We start from the raw sequence: 24,772 nt of genomic DNA, 5'->3' as shown, positions 1-24,772 counted from the left end.
AAAATCATTAGATGAACGTCGGCCAAAGAACCCGAGACAGAAGCCAATAGGTAGTTTGTCAATTCATATTATCTTTGAAATTAGATGTATGTATTAGTACACATATAACAAAATGTAAAGAATATATTGCCATAACAATGGCCTCACCACTAACGTTCTTCCAATAACGCTGTGTTTCCCTGTCAGAGAGATTAGCTTGTCAGATATGCACACTTTCGCTACACCATCTTCATCTGCTGTAACATTTCCAAGGTCACCAATGTGTCGGTCTGCATCATCTGGTCCTCCATGGTCCTTGGCTAAAGGATTGTAATGTGGTCCAGCACTTGTGCATCCTGTTGGCACAATGTTTACAATGTAACAATAGCATAGTACAAAATATCACATATACTTTAATATCTTATTGTATATTCTATTAATGTTCATGTATCATTTATAACAAAACTAAATGACAAACCCAGCATTGTCTGGGTATTCATTTTGCCAATTTTCTATTAGAAAGGAAAACAAAAAATTAACGGTGTCTGTAGTGAATAATTGAAAAAAAAGTCGTTTCATGTATTCATGGAAACATTTGAAATTATGACAAAAATGTACAAAGAAATACGTCTAATGTACAAATGTGGAAGAATAGTATCCAAATTAAGAAACATGATTCCGGACAGCTTCTGTACCTTGGTCACAGCTGCTTCGCTTGTCTACAACATGATTTTGTAAACTTCTCTAGGACCAGACCTCTTCTTCTTAGCTCTATAGATGACAATTTTCACCTACAGCTGTTTGCACTTCATAGTTAAAAGCTGTCAAAAATGCTGCCAGATGCCAAATCTTTCCTTAAATTGACTCAACTGTATACGTGTCGTAGTAGTAAAAAATGAATGTATTAAAACTTCATGCATGATGTGGAATTTTTTCACATATATCAGTATTTATGCTTTTCAGCTCCGTGTCGGGCAATACATCTGTAGTTAATATTCAGTGGAATATGTGGATACTGTCAGCAAAATATGTTGTGAATAGAGTTAGCAAAGAAATAACAAATTTAAACATCAACCACGATGCGGAGTTTTTCAGGCATCTCAGTGTTTATGACATCATATCTCATGAACTATGATAGGTAAGGTGGTTCTTACTACCACAACAATTGTTGCCTGACAGTAAGGAATCTAGGTTCCAAGTTTGATTGAAACCAGTCCATTTAAAACATGGTGCAAACCTGTGCCTGGAGGGGTGAACCCTGTCCCTTGACAGCTTGCGTGCAGTTGGCTATCCTGTGATTTCGGGGTTGCAATAGCTGCCACCGAACATGCCCACAGCTTCAAAGTATGTTTTGTAAATGTAGGCTACAATCAATGGGTATATAAGCTGTTGCAAAATGTATACGTAAGTACAACAAAGTATCGTTTTTCTAATAATGGAGAGAATGACGACGGAGATAAAGCATTTGATAGTATATGAAACTGGGAAATAAACAACACCCACAATGAATGAAATGTCTATGAGAAGTCATTTCGATTGTTACCGTAATATCTGCGTATAAAATGTTGTATAATAATGTAGACCAAAGCATCCCAAAGAACACGCTATCCACAATCGTAGAATAAAATAAAGCAAAAGATGCATTCCTGCTCGGTTGCAGAGAGAAAGAATTAATTCTTTATATATTCACGCTCACCAACTTACGGTGTCAGTGACACAATTCCATCCAGTTCTCCTTCACTATCATCGGAATCAATGCCAAAACTGTCATCAATCAGCAAGAGAAATCATTAATTGTTCCCTCTCGTTTATAATTCCATCTATAGTCTGTGTTTCTCTTATGAGTTCACCAAAATGGTCTACTTTCTTCCTCCATGAGATGGTTTCTACTATACAAAGACCTTCACATAGCAGCCTTTCCACTTCCATGATAATGTGATAACCTAATTACCACAAGGCCCTATTCCCCTGCAGTTTCACCTAGGTGTCACAGGCGTTTTGTTTTACAAGTGACTATAACAACAGCTTTGTCATGCTCGTGCCCGCAGCAATGTCTCTTGCCTGAAACCACTGCACCATAGTTTCTTTGTGGTCACTAGTTGTTGGAGTTTTGTCTAAAATAACAGAATGATAAGGTGTATTATCCATTACAAGCACTGCCAGAACATCAAACTTGAACAATAAATTTTTCAACCACTGCAGAAATCATTGGTGGTCCAAATTCTCATGATAGTCACAGGTTTTCTTGACTGAGTAACTAAAAGTCCTTCAAGCACAAAAATGTTTGATGTATAGCCTTACCTACAATTTTGTGTAAGAAAATCCACGAGTTGCAATGACATGACATTTTAGAGTAACAGTTTTTGTCTATCTAACTTTTTAATACCATTTTAAGTGACATATCCCCCTCTGAGAAAATTTCAGACTGTTTTAAAGAAATTAGCAAACTTTGATATTCTGGGGTATTCTTTCCTGCAATAATATCCATAAATGTGTTGACGAATTGCATCAGTTTGGAAGAAATCAAGAGCTGTAACTGGACCAGGCTGCTTTTTTTCTTGCCAATATTATTTAAAAACACACAGTTTTCTCCACAGGGGCTTTACTACTTTGCAAGTCTTGAAGCAGCAGCCCTTTCCTTATAACAGCTCTTTGTCTGAGTTTTCAAGGTACACTCTAAAACTTGATCAGCAGAAATCAGTGCATGCCCATGAACAGAAACAAATTCTTTTTCTTGTTTGTAAAACTCACGAATCCTTCATAGCAATTCCAAAGTCTGACTATTTAACGGCACTCCATGTCTCAACAGACTATCACTTGGTGAACGTCGTTTTGGTGACATTCTTTAAGAAACAGAAACTATAGTTGAGGCAGTAACAACACAGTTATACAGAAGCAGGGTCACCCACTAACATACAATGTTTGCATAGAACCGGCAGCACGGTCATATCGACACCGAAACTGGCTTTTGTTGCTGTGCTGCAAATGTTTCAGCAATCTAGGTGCACAAATATTCTCCAACAGTTCCGGTTTTGAAATCTATCACAGCAATATCCAACTGAATGAAAGTAAGTGATGCATTATTAATGGCTCAGAAGAAACATGCATGCAGATGAGTTTAGAGACCACTCACTCAGTGATCATCTTACATATATAGATGTCTTTATATTTAACTAAGAGTCAAGTAAGTTTGACAGCACTTACTGCTAAGCAATGCATCTCTAGAACAATATATGACAGATAGTAAAAGTTCAGTGCAAAAAAGTTAATCTGCAAAACTATTAAATTTAATACATTTTGAACCAGTTTTAATTAACTGTTGGAGAACATTTTTATGAAGTGTATTAATTTGATGAAGTTTTGAAATAAGAACTTTTAAGCAGCCTAGCAAATACAATGAGAAGTTGCAGTGTTGTCAACCGAGTTCAGAGTGCAGTCAGTTGAGTTTTGATGTTCAGAACCAGTCATTTTATTTTAAAGATTTGTTGTTCAGAAAGTAACATGTAATCACTCCGAACATGTTCTGCAGAACATGTAATCACAGGCTGTAAACTTTGATAAAGTTCTGCAGAAGTGGATATGCAAGCCACTAGAAGAAGATGCTGCAGAAATAATTAAAGAAGAAATGGTAGAAGAAAAAAGAAAGACAAGAAACAGCTTGATTCATATCGTGAGTGTATGACAATGTGGGGAAATTATTTCCTAATTGATCTTGCACACACAGCATACTAGCTGAATCCATTAATGATGTTGGGCCAGCAATGTAGAGGCACAGACAGAGATTGCAGCATTGCCGATTGCAAATGCGCAGTGCGGTGTATGCAGAAAGATGTAGATGCCGAACAGTTTGTAAGCTTTATTTAAGGGGGTAGGGGCAGCGAAGAGAAATAGCAGGAGGGTATATACATGGATGAGGAAAAAAAATCCAGGATTTTTCCCGGATTTCCTGGTTAAAAATACACTTTCTCCCCGATGAAAATACCCGTTTTCCGTGTTAAGAAACAGTATACTTTTCCTCAAAACTGTAAAACTTATCAATCCTTTCAATGGTTGTGGTTTTATACACTGGCGTAAAATTTCCCGTCACTTTAGAATGCGAAACATATGGGAAAAAACACGTTTTGGAAAGATGTCTGATGTGCAGCAACATGTACATTGCATATTTCGTATTACGAAAGTATAAATTCGAACTCCACCAAATACCGCATGTTACTTTCTGAAGGACTGAGATCGAGATTGCGATGCGCTTTTGTACGCCAGTCGTACCTATGTCACGTGATCTCACCAGTCGATAACAGCGGATATCCAGAGCATAGGACACGTTATGCAGTCAACCAATAGCAACATCACTGTTAAATAGCGCGAACACGCAAATAGGGAAAGGTAATGGTTTAAATTAATATAAATAGTGTTGCTACAAGAAAAGAAAAGCTTTTACATATAATATTGGTCTCTAAGATTAACAAGCTGCAAGAGAAGCTATGCTTTCACAAATAATGTTGATCTTTTTTGCGAATGTTTCACTTTAAGATATATCACACGAATGTGCCAGTAAAATTTTTAACAACGACATAAATGTCTGATCTTCTGGGCTCGAAAATATTCTAAATGGTCATCCTCAAAGATTTGATTTTTGAATGATAGTCAAACGCTCTGTGATTTAAGAAATTCACCGGACATTCGCGCACAGAGTTCATCTTGCGTAAAAGGAAATTTACTTTGAAAGTAACGCTTTCCAAACAACCATTTGGAATATTTTCCCGCGACCTGTTAGAAATAGATTTGTTTCAGCAGTTGCCAGAAAGCGCTACACTTGAGCAGCTATGATGATGCAGGAAACATTAAAAGATCTTACATTATGTCATGAAAGAAACAAGACACAAGAGGATACTCCAAGATAATAGGAATTTTGTGAACTATACTAAAATGCATCATTCGGCTTAAAGTGCATATTCGTATGTCCAGATTCAGATGTAAATTTTCCTGGAGTAGGCTACCAGTACTGTATAATCTCATGTTTGGTTCTTTACTAAGGCATAATGCCATACGTGCTAGAAGATGAAAACGTGAACTTGAAATGCAGCGAACAGTTGAAACTAGCCAACAGTGTGGAATTAAACACTTCGTTTCAAATAAATTGACTGCTTCAGCAGAAAGGATTAATGAAAGTCAAATTTCCTTAACAAACCGACAAAAATAACTTCATTGTTCTGCAACGGGATTAACGCTTGACTGTCAGAAAGGTGGAAGCAAAATAAAATCTGAAACTAATTACATATTTGAGCCTTCCATAATTATATGAATGTATTTTAATTCACTTGATAGCTCCCTGCCACAGAAATCTGTTTTGTTTTCATTTGACGTGAGAGCAATAAACAAAAAGGAAACAGCAAAATCACTTAACGTAAACACGGGTCACATAGAGACTACCACCTCCCCACTAGAACTCAGATTGCTCTGTGCATCAGGTCCGGATCTATGATATTTCCGAACAGGGCCAATATTAGATAGTGGCGCTCCTCCTCCCTCGAGCGTTTGAGGTAGGGTGCCAAAAATTTACGAAATCGACTTTTCAAAAATATCTTCATTTTCTAGAGCACATCTTTCTGAAGACTGTTATTTGGTCTTAAGTGTGCCAAAGTGCAGTGCCACGCGTCTTCACTCAGCATTCATCCATCGTACGTGTCTGTATGTATTTTGCTCTGTGAAATTCAAACACGTAATATTTTGTAATGGGTGCCATCAAACTAAATTCACGCCAGTGGAAATTAAAATGTCCTGTGGTGCCTCTCCTGATCCCAGTCGGCTGGTTTGACATTCTGCTCCTCTTTAAAAAAATTCTCGCAATTATTATTTGTAACCGGCAGAACAAGAACTCTTCAGAAAATTTGCAATCTTCACTGCGTATTAGCTAATAAGTTGGTGTTTTGTGTGGCATAAAATTAAATATAGGATACATAAAACGAGTAAAGACAAGAGACAAGCAAGACAGTACACATTTCTTCAATCCTTAGGTCCTAGCTTTTTTCTCTCTCTCATCTTGCCACAGCTTTATATGACGTATTTTCCTTTCTGGGAAAGAATCTATTACCTCATCAAAGTTCGTCAATGTTTTGCTACATGAAGAACAAAATGTCATTGTCTAATACTAGAAACGCTGTTAATACTAATAGTACCCAAGACTGGTGTGGTTTCTCGGTCTGATTACGTGTATTTTGTCACTGCTAGACAAAACGAAATAGGCCTGCCTAATATTGCAGCAATTGTTACACACGCCAAATAAACGAGACTGTTTTAGCACAAATGTTCATTTTTATAACACGGCGGAATATAATTCCCGAAGTACCAATATCAAATGCCTATTAGGCCTACTACAAGCAAAAAGTTTTATGTTAGGAAATAGTTCCACATTTCATTCATACACTCTAGCTTCTGAAGCATGAGATCGAGAAGTAATAGTACGAAATTTTTATATAAATTTGGAATCGTCATATTCTTCCGTAATTTGTGTGAGTCCCCGTTTCTTCTCCTTCCTCGTTCTAACAATCAATCTTGTCATCACTAATTTTGTAACTATTCCTGCCAGTGTCAAAACTTATTCTCTGGTTAACTTCACTAACTCTGCCACAATCACCGGTTTAGTTATCCTGCATTTATTCTCCGATTAGGCGTTATTACGCGTTTTCCGCACTACTCCCAGAATAGAACTTTAGCGGCTGCTAGCCGGGGACTGTACAACTGACCCTTAGTAGTGTAGCGGTCTGGCCAAAACTTTTCTGTCAAAATTTCATTGTCTTGGATACGCGGAGGAGACAATACGCAATCTTTGTTGCCTGTTATTCCTGTTAGTCGTTTATTTCCACTCTGGTAGTCTGAATCTATGGAATTCGCTAGTAGTTATAACGATGATCACTTGCAAACCGAGTCAACCACATACACAGCCATTGGCATGCACCCGTTCGGCTATATTCCGCTCAGCTCGTGTAGACCCGTCCCCTTTTGTCTGCAGGAATGTTTATTTGTAGATGCAACGGGGATTCCCCTGGCAGAGACATCACGTACACTATGCACGCATTCAAAATTCAACTTAACGATTCTTTCATAAATCAACTTAGAATTTGTTCAAAACCCAACAGGGATGCGTTCAAAATAACATGAGTAATCGATAGGCCAAGTGCGCTGGATGCTATGCACTTTGTGAAACAAGGTCTTTTTTCTCAATAATACGAATTTGGCGCCATCCACCCCCCACCCTAGTTCCGAGCCTGATGCGCATACGTGAATCTGGCTGCTCAGGCGCACCAGAAAAATTCTTCCAGATAGCATCTGGCTGCTATTGCTTTTACAGCTAACTGCCACACTTCTGTAGCCAAAAGCAGAAGGTACTAATACGCACATAAGCTCGCTCGTAACCGCTCACACGATTCTAATGTAAACAATTGCGACGTCACGCTCAGGAGGCAATTTGTTGTTATGAAACATTGCATAGTCTTCCTAAGGCCTTTCACACATTTTGCTGTTGGCAGACGCTTGTATGAGCACTGTGTTTTGTTGTTGTATATGGCGCATTTCCTTTGCAACTTAAGTTTTATTTTCGTTTTTTTCTCACGCTCGTTTTTTATTGCTGCAATATTATTCTGGAGTAGCGAGAAACAGTAATATTCTTTGTTAGAGTATTGGTCCTTACCAGACAAATTACAAAAATTTAACTGAAAACTAAAACAATGAAAAATTCCCGGAATTCTAAAAAATTCCCGGGTTTTTCTCGGTTTTCTCCCGGACGAAAAAATTCCCGGGTTTTTTCCAGATCTTGTACCGGGTCGTAGACACCACCACATGACTTCCACTGTGAGGTGTCAAGAATGAAAGAAATAAGATATGCTTTGTCGTCTGGCACAGCAAGTTGCGATGCTTCGTCCCGAGCATCAGAAAGAGAGAAGTACAACTGCTTGTGTCCAATGACAAAATTAAAGTTTACAGATAATTATTTTTGTGAAACACAAAAAAAATTGCTGCCATACTTAACTATGGACACAGTATACCACAAATTACACGTTATATAATATTCTAAATGGAGTAATTTTAATATCACAAAAATATTTTAGTAATATTGGAATGTTTTCTGTCTTTTGCTACTGTGATAAACGTTTTTATTTAGAACAGGTGCATTTCGCTTTTTTTTTAAAGCACTTTGATTCGCAGGTAGATGCCATGTTTCTTGACTTCCACAAGGCGTTTGATACAGTTCTCCACAGTCGTTTAATGAACAAAGTAAGAACATATGGACTATCAGACCAATTGTGTGATTGGATTGAAGAGTCCTAGATAACAGAATGCAGCATGTCATTCTCAATGGAGAGAAGTCTTCTGAAGTGAGAGTGATCTCAGGTGTGCCGCAGGGGAGTATCGTAGGACCGTTACTGTTCACAATATATATAAATGACCTTGTGGATAACATCGTAAGTTCACTGAGGCTTTTTGCAGATGATGCTGTAGTATATCGAGAGGTTGTAACAATGGAAAATTGCAGGAGGATCTACAACAAATTGATACATGGTGCAGGGAATGGCAATTGAATCTCAATGTAGACAAATTTAATGAGCTGCAAATACATAGAAAGATAGCTCCTTTATAATTTAGCTACAATATAGCAGATCAGCAACTGGAAACAATTATCTGAGAGTAGGCATTAGGAGTGATTTAAAATGGAGTGACCATATAAAATTAATCGTCGGTGAAGCAGATGCCAGACTGAGATTCATTGGAAGAATCCTAAGGAAATGCAATCTGAAAACAAAGGAAGTAGGTTACAGTACACTGCTTGAAAACTGCTCACAGGTGTGGAATCCATACCAGATGGGGTTGATAGAACAGATAGAGAAGATTCAACGGGGAGCAGCGCGCTTCGTTACAGGATCATTTAGTAATCGCGAAAGCGTTACGGAGATGATAGATAAACTCCAGTGGAAGACTCTGCAAGAGAGACGCTCAGTTGCTTGGTACGGGCTTTTGTTGAAGTTTCGAGAATATATCTTCACCGAGGAGTCAAGCAGTATATTGCTCCCTCCTACGTATATCTTGCGAAGAGACCATGAGGATAAAATCAGAGAGATTAGAGCCCACACAGAGGCATACCGACAATCTTTCTTTCCACGAACAATATGAGACTGGAATAGAAGGGAGAACCGATAGAGGCACTCAAAGTACCCTCCACCACGCACCGTCAGGTGGCTTGTGGAGTATAGATGTGGATGTAGATTAAAACAAAGTTGTCAAAACATACAAAGTCATTTGTGGACTCATATAAACTAAAATATATTGAGTGTCAGTGAAGTTCAATGGGCTAAGAAATGAACTTATTTGAGCATGTTTGTCATAAACAAACAGCAATTATTTGCTAAAATATAGATCAGTCAAGACAAGTGTTGAATATGATCTCACAACAGCAGCGATACACAAAACTATGACAGGTAATCAAGTGGCTAGGTAAAGTAGAAGCCAAAATACTAACTACTGAAGATGCTTCCAAATAAAGCAAAAAGCACCCGGTATAAATAAGACTTTTATTACAGTTGCAAAAGAGAGAATATGTCCCAATATTGCTGGTAAAAACTGCAACTGCGAAGAGAAGCTATAGAAAAAGAAAAGACAGCTTGAACCTTTGATTGCTTTCAGGCGCTGCAGCTGTCGTCGTCGTCTACGTCGCTGCAGTCTCTGTCATATTATCCACTTTGTGCTTGTTGTGGGAGCTTTGTCAACATCAACTGAGTGATAACTCACATTGTCCATAACAGGCAAGTATGGAAGAAACTGTTCCCTAAACCATAATGTAGATGTCTCTGAGTTCATTTCAGAATGATAACTCCTAAATTGCTCTTTTCTGCTCGAAACACTAATTTGCTTTCTGGAATGAATCCAGAAGCAGAAACAGTGGGTAGCATGATTTGTTTGTCCCCCTTTACTAACTTGCACTTTAAAACCACCTGAACCATTACACAGTTTCCAACATGCTTCCCTTTCGTGATTATAGTTTACCCAAGTTTCATCCAAGTAAAAAAATGTTCTGAGTCCCACATTTTTCTTATTTCAAGAATATGTCTTAAAAATTGTGTTCTCGAAGCAGCGATATCACAATGTCCCATTAAAAATTTCCATAATTTTGAATCCAATTTTTTCAGTATAGTTTCACGCATTTTCGACATAATTTTTTTGACAGTAGGAAATTCAACTGTCTAGAATATATTTAGCACAACTCATCCTAGAACATCTTTGTCAAAATCGTCCAAATAAATGACAGGCTTCTCACGATTATGATTTTCCCTGGCAATCTGAAAACTGAGATTCCACTGGTCTGGACAGATAGATTACCTTCACTGGCAATCCGCTGAATAGTTCCCCAGCTGATGGCATTCACTTCTGCACATTCTACAGATCAGGAAACATCTGTAATAGGTCCACTGTTTTTTGCTACGTGCTTGAAGAAAGTGTTTATCCTGTAAATTAGGTCTCTTGATTGTTTGTGGAGAATTTGTCACTTACCGTCACCATCATCCATGACAAATCACAACAAGCCGAATAAAAATTCACAAAACAACTGCCACTATCACCTTCAACAGCTGCACTGGCCAAGATGTTCGCAGCAGAGGGCAGAAAAAACTACTGAATGTTTATTGGCTGTTGGAGGATGATGTCACATCACATGCGCAGAACAAGCCTAAACTCGACCACCATTGTTCATGTCTCCAATGTATGGACGGGCATTGCTTGTTGTGGGAGCTTTGTCAACATCAACTGAAGGGTAACTCGCATTGTCCGTAACACACAAGTTTGGAAGAAACTATTCCCTAAACCATAATGTAGGACACGGAAAGTTCTCTAGAATTGTTGGTTCCTTTTTTGGAACAGGACACAATTACATAAAAATTAACATGGGACATTAACACAGTAAAATTAAATAGTGATAAAAATGGACACATTGGAAATAATTACTACAGCACATAGTAGCCTCACAGAACTGAAGCGTTTGTACGTAGCTATTCCACACGTAGCAAATACATGCACGTAATAGACTATGGCAATCAGGCAAAACATGGCACTCTATCCGCTGTAATACAAATGTTACTGAGAATTACATGTTGTGGAAGTAGCCTACCAATCCCGTGAAACTGCACGGGATGGTATGAAAAACATAAATCGCAAATCTGTCCATATGAACAAAAGCTTAACACACTGCCACTTGCACTCAGCAAGATTTTTGCAGATGCCAGAAACCATTCTTTAGTTGAAGCGTGTGATACAGACTCATCATGTTCTCTGTAACAGCAAATGTACAGGATTGCCGTTACTGCATCTCATGGCAAGTCCCATCTTCAAAGCCATGACAAGTCACAAAAGACTCCACTATAAAACACAATTTCACTCAGGCAAGCATGTCAATCGTTTGGCATCAGTGCGAGTTCGCTCAGGCGAGCATGTCAATCGTTTGGCGTCAGTGTGGGACAGAGAGCTATTTCCATTGTACGCTTCTCTCTGGAGAAACCCCAGGCCTGCCTTAAAACAGTGCATGGTGGAGAGAGATGTCACTAGTTTGATCTGCTTGGCTGGTGACCAATCTGTGACGTCTGTCACCACACAGCCCCCCCCCCCTTCACCCCTGCAAGAAAGAGATGGTGTGGGAGGCATCGGTGACGGCAGTGGCACCAGCTGCACCCCCTTGCCTGGTGGCGGCATGATGCTGGCAATGGGCACAGGGTGGCAGCGGCTGTTGTGGCAGCAAAGGCGATGGGCACACGTTGTGGACTCCACAGTGGGCTGCAGTGTGGAGTCAGCAGGACTGGCGTATACAGTGGCGGCAGGCATAGTGACGGTGGGCCTGGTGCTTGGTGATGTGATGTCATTTTCACCTAATGAGACATGTGCAACAGTCAATAGAAGATCTGGCGGTGGGGACAGGGTGGCTTAAGTTAGTGGCGGCTCTGTTGTTTTGGTCAGCAGGGCTAACGACAAGGCAGCACGAGCCGCCACTCAGATCAGCGTTGCTTGGTGCCCCCTCAATCTCGACTAGCAGAATGCACATGCTCGGAAGGTCAAGCATGTATGCTGCCTTCAGGCGATCGATTGAGCCTAGGTGGCAGAGTTGTACAGCTGTAAGGAGAACATCTTCATGCCACATGAGATGATGAGGTGCAGGCCTGAGTACTGTCGGCGGAGCAGCAGCTATCAAGTGTCTACGCAGAGCATCACGTACGTAATGTGCTGACATCCTGGTGCTGGCACAGATGTCACACCATATAGGTTAGTGTGCACCTGGCACCATGCATAGTTGCAGGCTGAGACCCGTATTTACGTTGGTCACATCAGAAGGAGCTCAGAGTCGGCAACCTGGGTGAGGGCGAGGGCTGCATAGTTGTGAGGAGCAGTAAGGGTACAACTAAGGCAATAAGCGACTATGTTGTCCATTCCACCTACATGTCGGATGTCTGTGATAAACTGCATGGTATACTACTGCTGTCAGAACTGGCGGGGTAGATCTGTGTACCGTCTTTGCAGCAGAAACCTGTTGTTAAGGTGCGGCAGTCGGTAAAAACTGTGAAATGCCACTCCTCCACCGAGGTACAGAAATGCCTAACTACCTCATACACAGCAATGAGCTTGCAATCATGCATGGCCCAGGGCAGCTGTGGATCCATAAGCTTCACTGGGGAAAATGCCAGGGGCTGCCGAGTCTCTGCAGTGTGTTGCTGCAGGATTGTGCCTAATGGCAGACTGGCTGGCATCTGTGACAACTGCAAGTGGAACAGTTGGGTAGGGGTGTGCTAGGAGGGCAGCTTGCAAGAGGTCATACTTCATTCAATCAGAACTGGTTGACATTTGTGCCATACAGGGAGCAAGCCTGTTCCTTTTGTGCTATCACCCTGGAGTGCACCCATCAGCAGCACATTCACGGCCCCCTTTAGGTGGCTCCAGAAAAAATTTGACATCCTGAAAACATGCCAACTCATACACAGTCTGGACTTTCTCAGTATGCATCTCCAGGTTAATAACAACACTATCCCCTGGAGGTGAGAGAATGCCTCCTAGAAGCGGCGGCAGTGCTCTGGGAGATCGTGTGAATTAATCAGAATATTGTCCAACTAGGTGAAACACCCCAAGGTGCCGTGTGGGATGTTGTCAAGGAAATGTTTCCATGCCTGTGCAGCATTTTGGAGGCCAAAGGGCATAATGGTATTCTCTAAGAGGCTAAAAGGTGTAATGATGGGTCTCTTCCCTACATCCTCAGAGGCAACCGGTATCTGTGTGAATGTTTTGTGCAGTCCACTTTACTGAAAATGGTTGTGCCACACAAGTTATCACTGTAACTGTGCATAAGCAGAATGGGGTAATGATCAGGCACCATTCTGGAGTTAAGTGACCAGAGCAACTTCTGCTTCAAAATTGGCCTGTGTGGCTCTCAGTTTGTTGGGCGGTATGGGATGGGGACAGCAGAAAACTGGTGACCCAGGCATCGTGGCAATGTAGTACCGTGAGTCCTGGTGAACCTCACAGAGTGCACTGGATGGACAGGTGAGGAAGGGTAACTGGTGAGGAGGTCGGTGAAAGGACCAGAGTAGGAGAGCTATTTGATGGTGTAAGAGATGGTGGGATGGGATCAACGTGTGGTGGAACAATGGGAGGTGGCGTCGACAATATAACAATTCGGCAGATCAAGGAGGGGGCCTTAATGAGAAATAAAATAGGTGCCAAGCATGGCGTCCGTAACGACAGCCACGGTAGAAAGGTCCATGGGAAATCTCTACCAAGGCCTAGGTCAATGGATCAGATGTGGGAGCAGCAGATTTTGATGGATGAGCCGTTTGCTGTAGTGAGAAGTAGGGGGCAAGGTGAACAGCTGCCAGTAGAGGGTAATAACCAGAGGAGATAGGTAGAAAGGTCAGAACCCAAGTCAAGGATGTTACCACGATTACATACAAAGCGGTGCTGTGAAATAATGGAGCAGCTGAGCGCACATACTGCCATTTGCTGTCGGCATCTGGGGTCCACCCACATGGTGCATGGCAGTTTGCAGTGTCTCTGTTGAAACACTCGTGGCACCAGCAATATTTAATGGCATCATGCATGCCACACCCATCATGAATGGAGGGGGTGATGGCACAATCATGCACGGGGAGGTCGTAAGCACCACTGGGTGGAGGTGAGCAGTGCGAGGGTGCAGGCAGCAGTGAACTTACCCATCTCTCTATCTTCTGGGCTATTAGCTGTGCAATGTCTAGCTGTTCCATGTCTGTGGTGGGTCTGGGGGCTGGGGAAGCTTGGTATGGTGAGCTTGCATGAGTGTGCAGTCATGGACATGGACGTTGTGATATTGCATGTTGGCAGTGACAGTGTGCAAGTTTAAGCCTTGAACAGTGGCGGTCGCAGCATCGGCACTCAAACTCCTGTGCAGCTAATACTGTGCTCCAACTCACATGGTGTGCTTTTAGAGGTAAAACATGGATGCAGATGTGTTCAGAGACCATTCAGTGACAATTTTACATTTATAGATGACTTTGTATTTAATTAAGAATCAAGAAAGTTTGATAGCATTTACTGCTAAGCAATGCATCTCCATCATTGAGTTTTTAATTTTTTTAGAAGAATGTATGATGGAAAATAAAACTTTAGTGCAAAAAAAGTTAATCTGCAGACTAGTAAATTAACACGTTTTTGGCAATATTTTACAGAAAGTGTTGTCAACTGAGTTCAGATTGCAGTCAGTTGAGTTTTGATGTGTACAGGGTGGCAGCCAGTTAAGGAGTATTTAGTGAATTTGTTTTAAAAACTTATTTTAATGGCCCCAGTCAAATCTTTACAAGTTTTCTCCCAGAACAACTTCGGCTGTGTCTACATGACACAAGTTACCTGCCTTTCAGAAACCAAGCATTTCTGTCCAGTTAAAGCTGCTGATGACAGACACCTTGAGCCCTCTGCTGGAACTGCTAGAAAATTAACACCATCATTTTTAGCCAATAGTGTGTGAGAGATACAAGTTGCTTGTGTGGAAACTGGAGGATTCTGCAGTGCAGCACACAGATACTTCTCTCTCTCGTGGCCCAGCCCTCAACTAGAAAAGACGTCTTTCTTGCGAGGCAGAGCCTCTGGCTCTCAACCCATGGCTGGCCACCAACATAACTTAGCATGAACCACCTCCCATTCCAGTGCCCATTTGTTCAGTTGTTCCTCTTTCTAGAATGGCCTTCACCAGGTATCTTCCTCCCCAGGTATTCTGCACACCAAAATATATTCACTTTATTTTACCTAAATTTCTAATCTGTCATTTAACAGCAGCCCTGGACGCCCACTTACAAGTCCTTAGTGCTCGACCTTCTGTACACTGTCATCATAAGTCAGATGCAACAATCTTCTTACCTCTCCCTGCCCATGTACAGATATTCAGAACCACTGACATTACATGTTAAAAGATTTCTATTCAGATAGAAACTTGTAATCATATCTTTTACATTGTGATAAAGTTCAGCAAAATTGGATACATCAAGAAGTACGGTACATAAAGCACTGACTGGAGAAATTGACAGGCCGCTCTGTAACAGGAAAGTAGAGACATTCTGGATTACCATGAAGCTGCACTACAAGAAGATGCTGTACAAATAAAAGCACAGAAAAAAAGGGAGAAGAAAAAAAGAAAGACAACAAACAGTTTGATTTGTATCGCAAGGCAGTCATGTGCAAAGTGTATGATATTGCGGGACATTCTTTCCTAACAGACACTGCACACATAGCCCTATGTATGGACATTGGCAGAAAAAAGGTGAAGAGAACACAGAAAGTACTCTTGATTTTTTTGGTTCCTTTATTGGAACAGGACATAATTATATTAAAAATGTATGTGATGCATTAACACAGTAAAATTACATAGCGATAAAAATGGACACAGTGGAAATAATTTCTACAGCACACAGTAGCCTCACAAAACTGAAGCTTCAGCAAGTGGCAAATAAAGAATAATAAATGTCAAAAATTATACACAGCTATTCAACACAATCCCTGCCCACAACGTTGGGGATCCTCTTCGGTATTGGTTTTTTTCCACACTGTTTTGGTCCCGAAATCGTATTCCACGTTACCCCCAGATGCGATACCTAGCGAATACAAGAAAAGAAAACTTGCGTGCACACATGTGGTAGTCTACAACAATCAACTGACATGCAGCGCACTATCTGATGTGATACAGACATTACTGAGCAATCTGTGAAACTGCTGGAGGGCAATATGAAAAACATCAATGTCAAATCAATCCACATGAACAAAATGCTAATGCTCTGCCGCTATAAAATTCTAATGCTCTGCCGCTATCGCTCAGCACGGTTTTTGCAGATGCCCGCTATTATGTTTGGCTGAAGCATGTGATACAGACTCGGCAGTGTCATCATCTCCGCAACCGTACATGTCTAGGATACCGTAATTGCACCTTGTGGATAGTCCTGTCTTCATGACCACGCAGCACAAAAGACTCTCACTAAAAAATACTACCTTGCTCAGGCAAGCATGTCAATCATTTGGAATCAGCACAGAAAGTGCTGGTAAGGTAGCTCTTTCCACTGCATGCTTCTCTCTGGAAAAACTCCAGTGCTGTCCCAAGGCAGTGTGTGGCAGAGAGGGATTTCACTAGTTGAGTCTGCTTTATTGACAGCCAATTCACATTGTCTGGTGAAGCAGACCGGTGGCAAGTGTACATGCACTGTTGTGCATCACCACAGTAATAAATTCAATTAGGGATTTAGTGTGTCAAGAGGTAATAGATAACTTACAGCCACATCTAAGGTCATTTGTTTATAATTTGTAGAACTTTTTTCTTTGACTGGATACCAGATGAAACTCTTTCAATCCATATAGCAAAACTGGAAAGTCTGTTTAATGAGTTCAACTATGGACTTGTTTCAAAAATGTAAATGTTTTGCGAGATCTCGTGCTATTTTAAGCGAACCTTACTGCCAACTAAAACTTTTCAGTCAAGTTGGATGTAACTAACACACAATGAAAAGAGAACATTCAATCGATTAGTTATCAGTCAAGTTAAGAATGTTTGACAGGAATTTTATGAAGAATTTGAACAGCAAATTATACCATTTGCCATCAGAAGGTGTATGCACAATAAGGTACTAACCTTCATATTGTACAGGTTACTCTGATTGTGTTAGTTGTATACCTGGAAGAACTACACCCTGGTGGCAAACAATTCCACAAGTACCACTAGAAAGCACTTCCTTTTATGTAGATTTTCCTGTCTTATTGCATTTATGTTCTTGTTTTTGAAAACAACCAAGCAGATAACATGTGGTAATTCAAAGTACACTCTTATGGTTTAGAACTTTTATACACCAAACCCTTCATTTGGTTAGAGAAAGAAGACAACCAGGACAGGTGAACTGATGTCTCTGGATCTTTTAATGAATCTTTTCAAAACAAGACATTTTATGGTCATGTTTAGACAGATACATGAAATTTCACTATTGACAGATGTGTCATGGGAAGTGGAGTTGCCAGTCATACACAAAATGCCATGTGCTCATCTGACTGTCAGTTGCATCCCAAGTACCACATACATCCTGCCTCTCTTGGCTGCCCCCATCATACCTTGGAGCCTGGCAAGCTTCTGCTGTTTGTGCCTACAACAACACAGCGAGCATGTGGAGACCATGAAACAGCTATTATTGGCTAATAAATGGCCCAAGCCACTCAACATTAATCACAAAGTTGTTTTAATTGATGCATAACAGCATCCTACATATCACAACAGAATGGTGGAAAAGAGTGTGAGATGCAAACTAGAGTTGAAATAGCAAGACTGCTCAGCTACTCAAATAAAGAAACTAATTTTGCCACAATCATCTGCACAGCATTGGCAGGAGTGTCAGTTTACATTCTAAATCAAACTGCAAAATCATATGTGGAGGGAATGGAGGGAACAGACTTTTGAATTGTCACTAGGTAAGAAGCCAAGAATAAAATCATTTTCATATAATAGGTTCTAAATGCTATGCCCAAATCCTATTTCAAAGAAGGCAGAAAATGGATAAGAAATCTGCTGAGAAATACCTCATGGGACATGATAGCATGGCGATGAGTGTGCCAGCATTTGGGTGAAAGAAGAAAACAGTCCTTCCATGCAGAGACGCAATTTTCCATTAATAGCCTGAAAACTGAGCAGAATAAGTCATAATACCATTGCACAAAGTTGAGCAAAATAACCAGGGAAAGTATGCAGTTCACGAAGGAAAAGATGACACAAACTCAGAGGAAGAAGACAGTGAAGACTGAAGAAGGCAGTGCTGGTAACAGATTTATGCCGCCTCATGGGCAGCTGTGAAATTTTGCAACATTAATCAAACCTTCATGGCTCAATGAGATTGTAATGCCCTCTGAAGAGATAATGCAACAAAATGAGATCCAGAGGTGTATCAAGAAGCTGTCAATAGCACACAAAATGTCCACTGGATGCAAGCTATGGGAAATGTAGTCACTACAAAAGAAGAAACGTAGGATGTAACTCTTCTAACAAAATGTGCAAGAGCCACATGGAGTAAATGGGTTTTTCACGTAAAGACTAATCCAGATGGAAGTGATGAGAAATATAAAGTAATACCTGTCATCAAACGGTTTAATCAATGCACGGTGTAAACAGTAATGAAACTTATAGCCCAGTAGCTAAAGTGAACACGATCAATTCAATGTTAAATGAAGCTGCAGTTTAGAAGATGTAGCTGATGTAGCTTGATATTTCTGCAGCTTTCTCGTATTGAGGACTAAAAGAAGTACAATATATGCAACAGCCAAAAAGGCTACAGTTTTGGCACTGGATGACTATACAAATTAAGGATTAGACTGTAAGGATTAAGCAAGCCCTAAAATTTTTGAATTAAGGTTTAGGAATGTCTCTCTCATCAGCAGGTTTCAAGGCAAATGCAGATTCGACCTTACATATCAGAGAAGAAGGTGACAACAAACTGTTAAGTTATTCTTTATGTAGACAAGGGATTAGTTATTGAATGCAATCAGCAGGATGCCAGGACGTTCCTTCAAGAATTGAAAACTGAATCACCATGAAACCAGTATTGCATTTCCTTGGATTTGAGACTAACTGCTTTGATGACGGTGCAATGAAGGTAAGTCAATGAACTTATGAAAGGAAGATTCTGGTGTGTTCCAATTTTCAGTAGTGCAAACATGTTTCAAAATCCAGTGTAAAGGAACAATAAGAAATGCGAGCAGATTTGACTGAAAATGTGCACTTCCTGTCTCGAACTCTTGACTCAGCATCAACAGAAGATTTGAGACTAAAAAGAGAATTCCAGCATGCAGCAGGCACATGTGACCTATGTATATGTCATCATAGTTTTTTGGTGGTGGCATGCCTGAATAAAATCTTAAAATATTTGGATAAAATACTCAAGCTTTTGATAGCTTTATCTGCCTTTATCTACCTATCAAATAGGTAAAAAGGTGAGGGCTAGTAGAAACCCTTGGGTAACAGAAGAAATATTGAACTTAATTGATGAAAGGAGAAAATATAAAATGCATTAAATGAAGCAGGCAAAAAAGAATACAAACGTCTCAAAAATGATATCAACAGGAAGTGCAAAATGGCTAAGCAGGGATGGCTAGAGGACAAATGTAAGGATGTAGAGGCTTATCTCACTAGGGACTAAGATAGATACTGCCTACAGGAAAATTAAAGAGACCTTTGGAGAAAGGAGAACCACTTGCATGAATATAAAGAGCTTTGATGGAAACCCAGTTCCAAGCAAAGAAGGAAAAGCAGAAAGATGAAAGGAGTATATAGAGGGGCTATACAAGGGCGATGTACTTGAGGACAATATTATGGAAATGGAAGAGGATGTAGATGAAGATGAAATGGGAGATATGATACTGCGTGAAGAGTTTGACAGAGCACTGAAAGACCTGAGTCGAAACAAGGCCCCTGGAGTAGACAACATTCCATTAAAACTACTGACAGCCGTGGGAGAGCCAGTCCTGACAAAACTCTACCATCTGGTGAGCAAGAGGTATGAGACAGGCGAAATACCCTCAGACTTCAAGAAGAATATAATAATTCCAATCCCAAAGAAAGCAGGTGTTGACAGATGTGAAAATTACCAAACTATCAGTTTAATAAGTCACGGCTGCAAAATACTAACGCGAATTATTTACAGACGAATGGAAAAACTGATAGAAGCCGACCTCGGGGAAGATCAGTTTGGATTCCGTAGAAATGTTGGAACACGTGAGGCAATACTGACCCTACGACTTATCTTAGAAGAAAGATTAAGGAAAGGCAAACCTACGTTTCTAGCATTTGTAGACTTAGAGAAAGATTTTGACAATGTTGATTGGAATACTCTCTTTCAAATTCTGAAGGTGGCAGGGGAAAATGCAGGGAGCGAAAGGCTATTTACAATTTGTACAAAAAGCAGATGGCAGTTATAAGAGTCGGGGGGTATGAAAGGGAAGCAGTGGTTGGTAAGGGAGTGAGACAGGGTTTTACCCTGTCCCCGATGTTATTCAATCTGTATATTGAGCAAGCAATAAAGGAAACAAAAGAAAAGTTCGGAGTAGGTATTAAAATCCATGGAGAAGAAATAAAAACTTTGAGGTTCGCCCATGACATTGTAATTCTGTCAGAGACAACAAAGGACTTGGAAGAGAAGTTGAACGGAATGGACAGAGTTTTGAAAGGAGGATATAAGATGAACATCAACAAAAGCAAAACGAGGATAATGGAATGTAGTCGAATTAAGTCGGGTGATGCTGTGGGGATTAGATTAGGAAATGAGACACTTAAAGTAGTAAAGGAGTATGCTATTTGCAGAGCAAAATAACTGACGATGCTCGAAGTAGAGAGGATATAAAATGTAGACTGGCTATGGCAAGGAAAGCGTTTCAGAAGAAGAAAAATTTGTTAACATCGAGTACAGATTTAAATGTCAGGAAGTCGTTTCTGAAAGTATTTGTATGGAGTGTAGCCATGTATGGAAGTGAAACATGGACGATAAATAGTTTAGACAAGAAGAGAATAGAAGCTTTCGAAATGTGGTGCTACAGAAGAATGCTGAAGATTAGATGGGTAGATCACGTAACTAATGAGGAGGTATTGAATAGAATTGGGGAGAAGAGGAACTTGTGGCACAACTTGACTAGAAGAAGGGATCGGTTGGTAGGACGTGTTCTGAGACATCAAGAGATCACCAATTTAGTATTGAAGGGCAGCGTGGAGGGTAAAAATCGTAGAGGGAGACCAAGAGATGAATACACTAAGCAGATTCAGAAGGATGTAGGCTGCAGTAGGTACTGGGAGATGAAGAAGCTTGCACAGGATAGAGTAGCATGGAGAGCTGCGTCAAACCAGTCTCAGGACTGAAGACCACAACAACAACAACAACATATCTGCCTTTGTCATCAGGAGCAAAAACCACTGACTGCTAGGGCTGGCACTGTGTTCCGCTTATATATGCACAATCGCAGTGTCTGGAGCCTACAGATGGCTGATGTGTGGAAAAGGTAAGTTGCGCAGCTCGTAGCAGCACAGGAGGGGATAACATCAAGTAGCATGAGGGATTGACGCCACATTTGAAACTGCCAGTTCATCCCCCTACAAGTGTCAAGCATTCATCTTTGCTTTTGCTAAATACAGGGTGTTTATAAATGAATATCGGGGTTTTAATGCTTCATAACATTTATTATATTAAACTTACAGTTATAAATGATATGTCAAATTAAAGGGTACAGTGAAGTTCAACCAATCGTGTACTTTGCTACGCCAGTAAGGTGGTGCACCATCTTGCTGGAAAATGAAGTTCTCTGACTCATCTGCTTCCAACTGAGGGAAGAGCCATTGCTCTAGTGTATCAAGGTAAGAAGTGCCAGTTACTGTACCAAAGCGCTGCATAGGCTACAAGGGGCCCAATGACAGGGCTTGCTTTGCATGGCGTCCACGTTCACTCAACCTAACGCCATGCGATCTTTTCCTCTGGGGATTCATCAAGGATCATGTGTATGTGCCTACGCTACCAGCAGACCTCCCTGAATTAAGAAACCAGATTGAAGCAGCTGTTGCTACAATCACTGAAGACACACTTATCAACGTTTGGGAAGAACTCGGCTATAGACTTGATGTGTGCCATGTGACAAATGGTGCTCACATTGAACATTTATAAGGTTCTTGGTAAAACTGTTTGAGTTGTTCTTTCATTTGACATATCATTTATAACTGTAAGTTTAATTCAATAAACATTATAAAGTGTTAAAACCCCGATATTCATTTATAAAAACCCTGTATTCAAAGCCTGCTCTCATGCCTTACTAAGTGCGTACCCATGGTCTCTGTTAAAATTGTTGTGATGTTTCTGATCTCGGCCACCTCCTTTGTAATGAAATCCGTAATACTCTCATCTTTTTATATTGCATTTTATGTCTGTTTTCCAGGCAATGCTCAGCTATGGCCTACTTCTCACGCTCCTTTTGTTTTATACATCACTTGTGCTCAGTACAACTCTTAGCAACAGTGTGAATAGTTTGACCTGTATAGATCCCTTCACACAGGACACCATAAACACCCAAAGAGCTATGTCATCTTTAATAGGGAGTAACATAACTTGTATCCTGGAGGTGGGCTAGAACACTGGTCTCAGTCCATGTTTCTGCAGCACATGTTGTAAGTTGCTGCTCATTCCTTCACAGTATGACAGGAATGCAGCCATCTTGGCCTCTTCCAGCGATTCACAAGATATCCTTCATTGTTGGTGCCTGAAAGTGTTTGCAAAGTCTCCCTTCCTGTAACCATTCTCTCTGAACACACATCTCAAATGTCACTGTGCAGATTGTTACTGGTCGTCATCAGAAATAACCTTTGCTCTGTGTACTAAAGTGTTTCTGGGCCACTGTCTTGTGCACACGATGGTGAAAATTTTTTCCGTTCAACTAACAGTCAGTATGCATTGGTTTCCTGTATGATTACCAAGGCAGACTCCTTCCTTCCACTCAACTAAATCAAATGAGAATGGTAGATTGCCATCCCCTCCATCTCAATAATAAATTTAATGTTGGGATAGACACAATAGGCCAATAGGACAGTTGTTAATCCCTTCACCAAGAACTGGATATTGGCCCTGTTACAGTGCTGAGTAAATACTTTAATTTTTCTACAGCTCCACAACACCTGCTGGTATTGGATGTCGGATTGTAGAGCAGTACATTAGGCCACTTTTGCCTCACGCAGCTGAGGATGTCAGGATATCTACCAGCCACATCCTGGCGAAAGTTAAGCCACCGAAATGTAATATTAGCCAAGTGGAATGACTTGGCTTATGCTTATTACTTGATAATGAGAACTTGGCTGTCTTGCCACCAATACAGGAAATCTCACTGCAGTTCTGACAACTTAAGACTACCACATGGGGGTGCTAAATTTATTATAGGGCAATATGTACCAGGAGCTTAGTCACAAGCTGACACAGGCCATTGTCAGAAAGACCAGGAAGTTATTCTTAATAACTTCCTAGTCTTTCTGACTGGTATGCCAGATGAAGTGCTGAAGAAATTAATGCCATGTGTCACCAGACCTTCCAGGATTTATGGACTGACTAAGTTACACAAGGAAGGCCTGTTGTTAGTGCGATCAGTTCACCCACCTGCAGACTGGCTAAATATCTGGCAGGGTTATTAGCACTCAAAGTAGGACACTGAATACCATGTTGTTGTATATACTTGTAGATACCCTCAAGAAAATGAGGTGACATGATGGTGAGTCTCAACACAGTGTCACCTTTTACGAGTGTGCCAGTACCAGACATGCCGGATCTTTTTGGCCAACGGTTTCCAACTAGGATCATTCACAACTGTCTCCAACCATTGTGAACTTCTTCATGGAGCACTTTGAGGAGCAGGCTCTGAACTCTGAGACATTACGACTGCCTTGTTTCCTGTGGTATAGTTATACTGATGACACTTCCCCAATATGGCCTCACAATGAAAATGCACTGCAGCAGTTCGCAGCTCACATGAACAGTGTCCATCCCAACATTAAATTTATTATCGAGGTGGAGATGCTGCTCACATGAACGGTGTCCATCCCAACGTTTAATTTACTATCAAGATGAGGAAAACAGGTAAGCTATGATTCTTGGTTGTTTCAGCTGAGCAGGAGGAGGGAGGCCAGCTTGGTCATTCATTGCACAGGATACCAAATCATACTGCCTGGTACATGAAAAGCAGTAGTTTTTACAACCGTGTTCACAAGAAAGTGGTGCTCAACACGATAATACACAAAGCAAAAGTTATTTCTGACAATGATCACCTACAGTATGAATTGCAGCATTTAAGACATTTGTTCAGACAGAACGGCTACAACAAGGGAGATACTACAAAGGCTTTCAGGCACCACCAATAAAGGACACCCTGTGATTCAGCAGAACAGGCCAAGCTGGCTGCATTCCTGCCATACTGTGGGACAAAGAGCAGCAAGTTAGGATGTGTGCTGCAGAAACATGGACTGAGACTAATATTTTGGCCCAGCCCCAAAGTACAAGACATGTTGCACCCCACTAAAGATGGCATCGAACGTGCAGTGCCCAGTGTGTATGAAGTCCTCTGCAAATGCAGCAAGTCAAATTTTTCACACTGTTTTTGAGCATTACACTGAGCACAAGTGACATATTATACAGAGGTAACTTGAGAAGCAGGTCATATCAGAGCACTGCCTAGAAAACAAGCATAAAATACAATTTGAAAAAATGAGAGTCTT

At 40.7% G+C, this 24,772-nt stretch overlaps 1 protein-coding gene across 1 annotated transcript in view; it reads right to left on the bottom strand.

Annotated features, from left to right (window-relative positions):
- LOC126252051 (superoxide dismutase [Cu-Zn]-like) overlaps positions 1-24,772 on the bottom strand; it is a 76,413-nt gene that overhangs the window by 19,110 nt on the left and 32,531 nt on the right. The window contains exon 3 of the mRNA XM_049952847.1: positions 148-335. Within this exon, the coding sequence (XP_049808804.1) occupies positions 148-335 (188 nt within the window). The remainder of the gene's footprint in view (positions 1-147; positions 336-24,772) is intronic.

Source organism: Schistocerca nitens, chromosome 4 (assembly GCF_023898315.1).
Source record: "Schistocerca nitens isolate TAMUIC-IGC-003100 chromosome 4, iqSchNite1.1, whole genome shotgun sequence".
Lineage (NCBI taxonomy): Eukaryota > Metazoa > Arthropoda > Insecta > Orthoptera > Acrididae > Schistocerca > Schistocerca nitens.
Note: the sequence above shows the minus strand (reverse complement) of the source record. Positions and strands in the feature narration are given on the sequence as shown.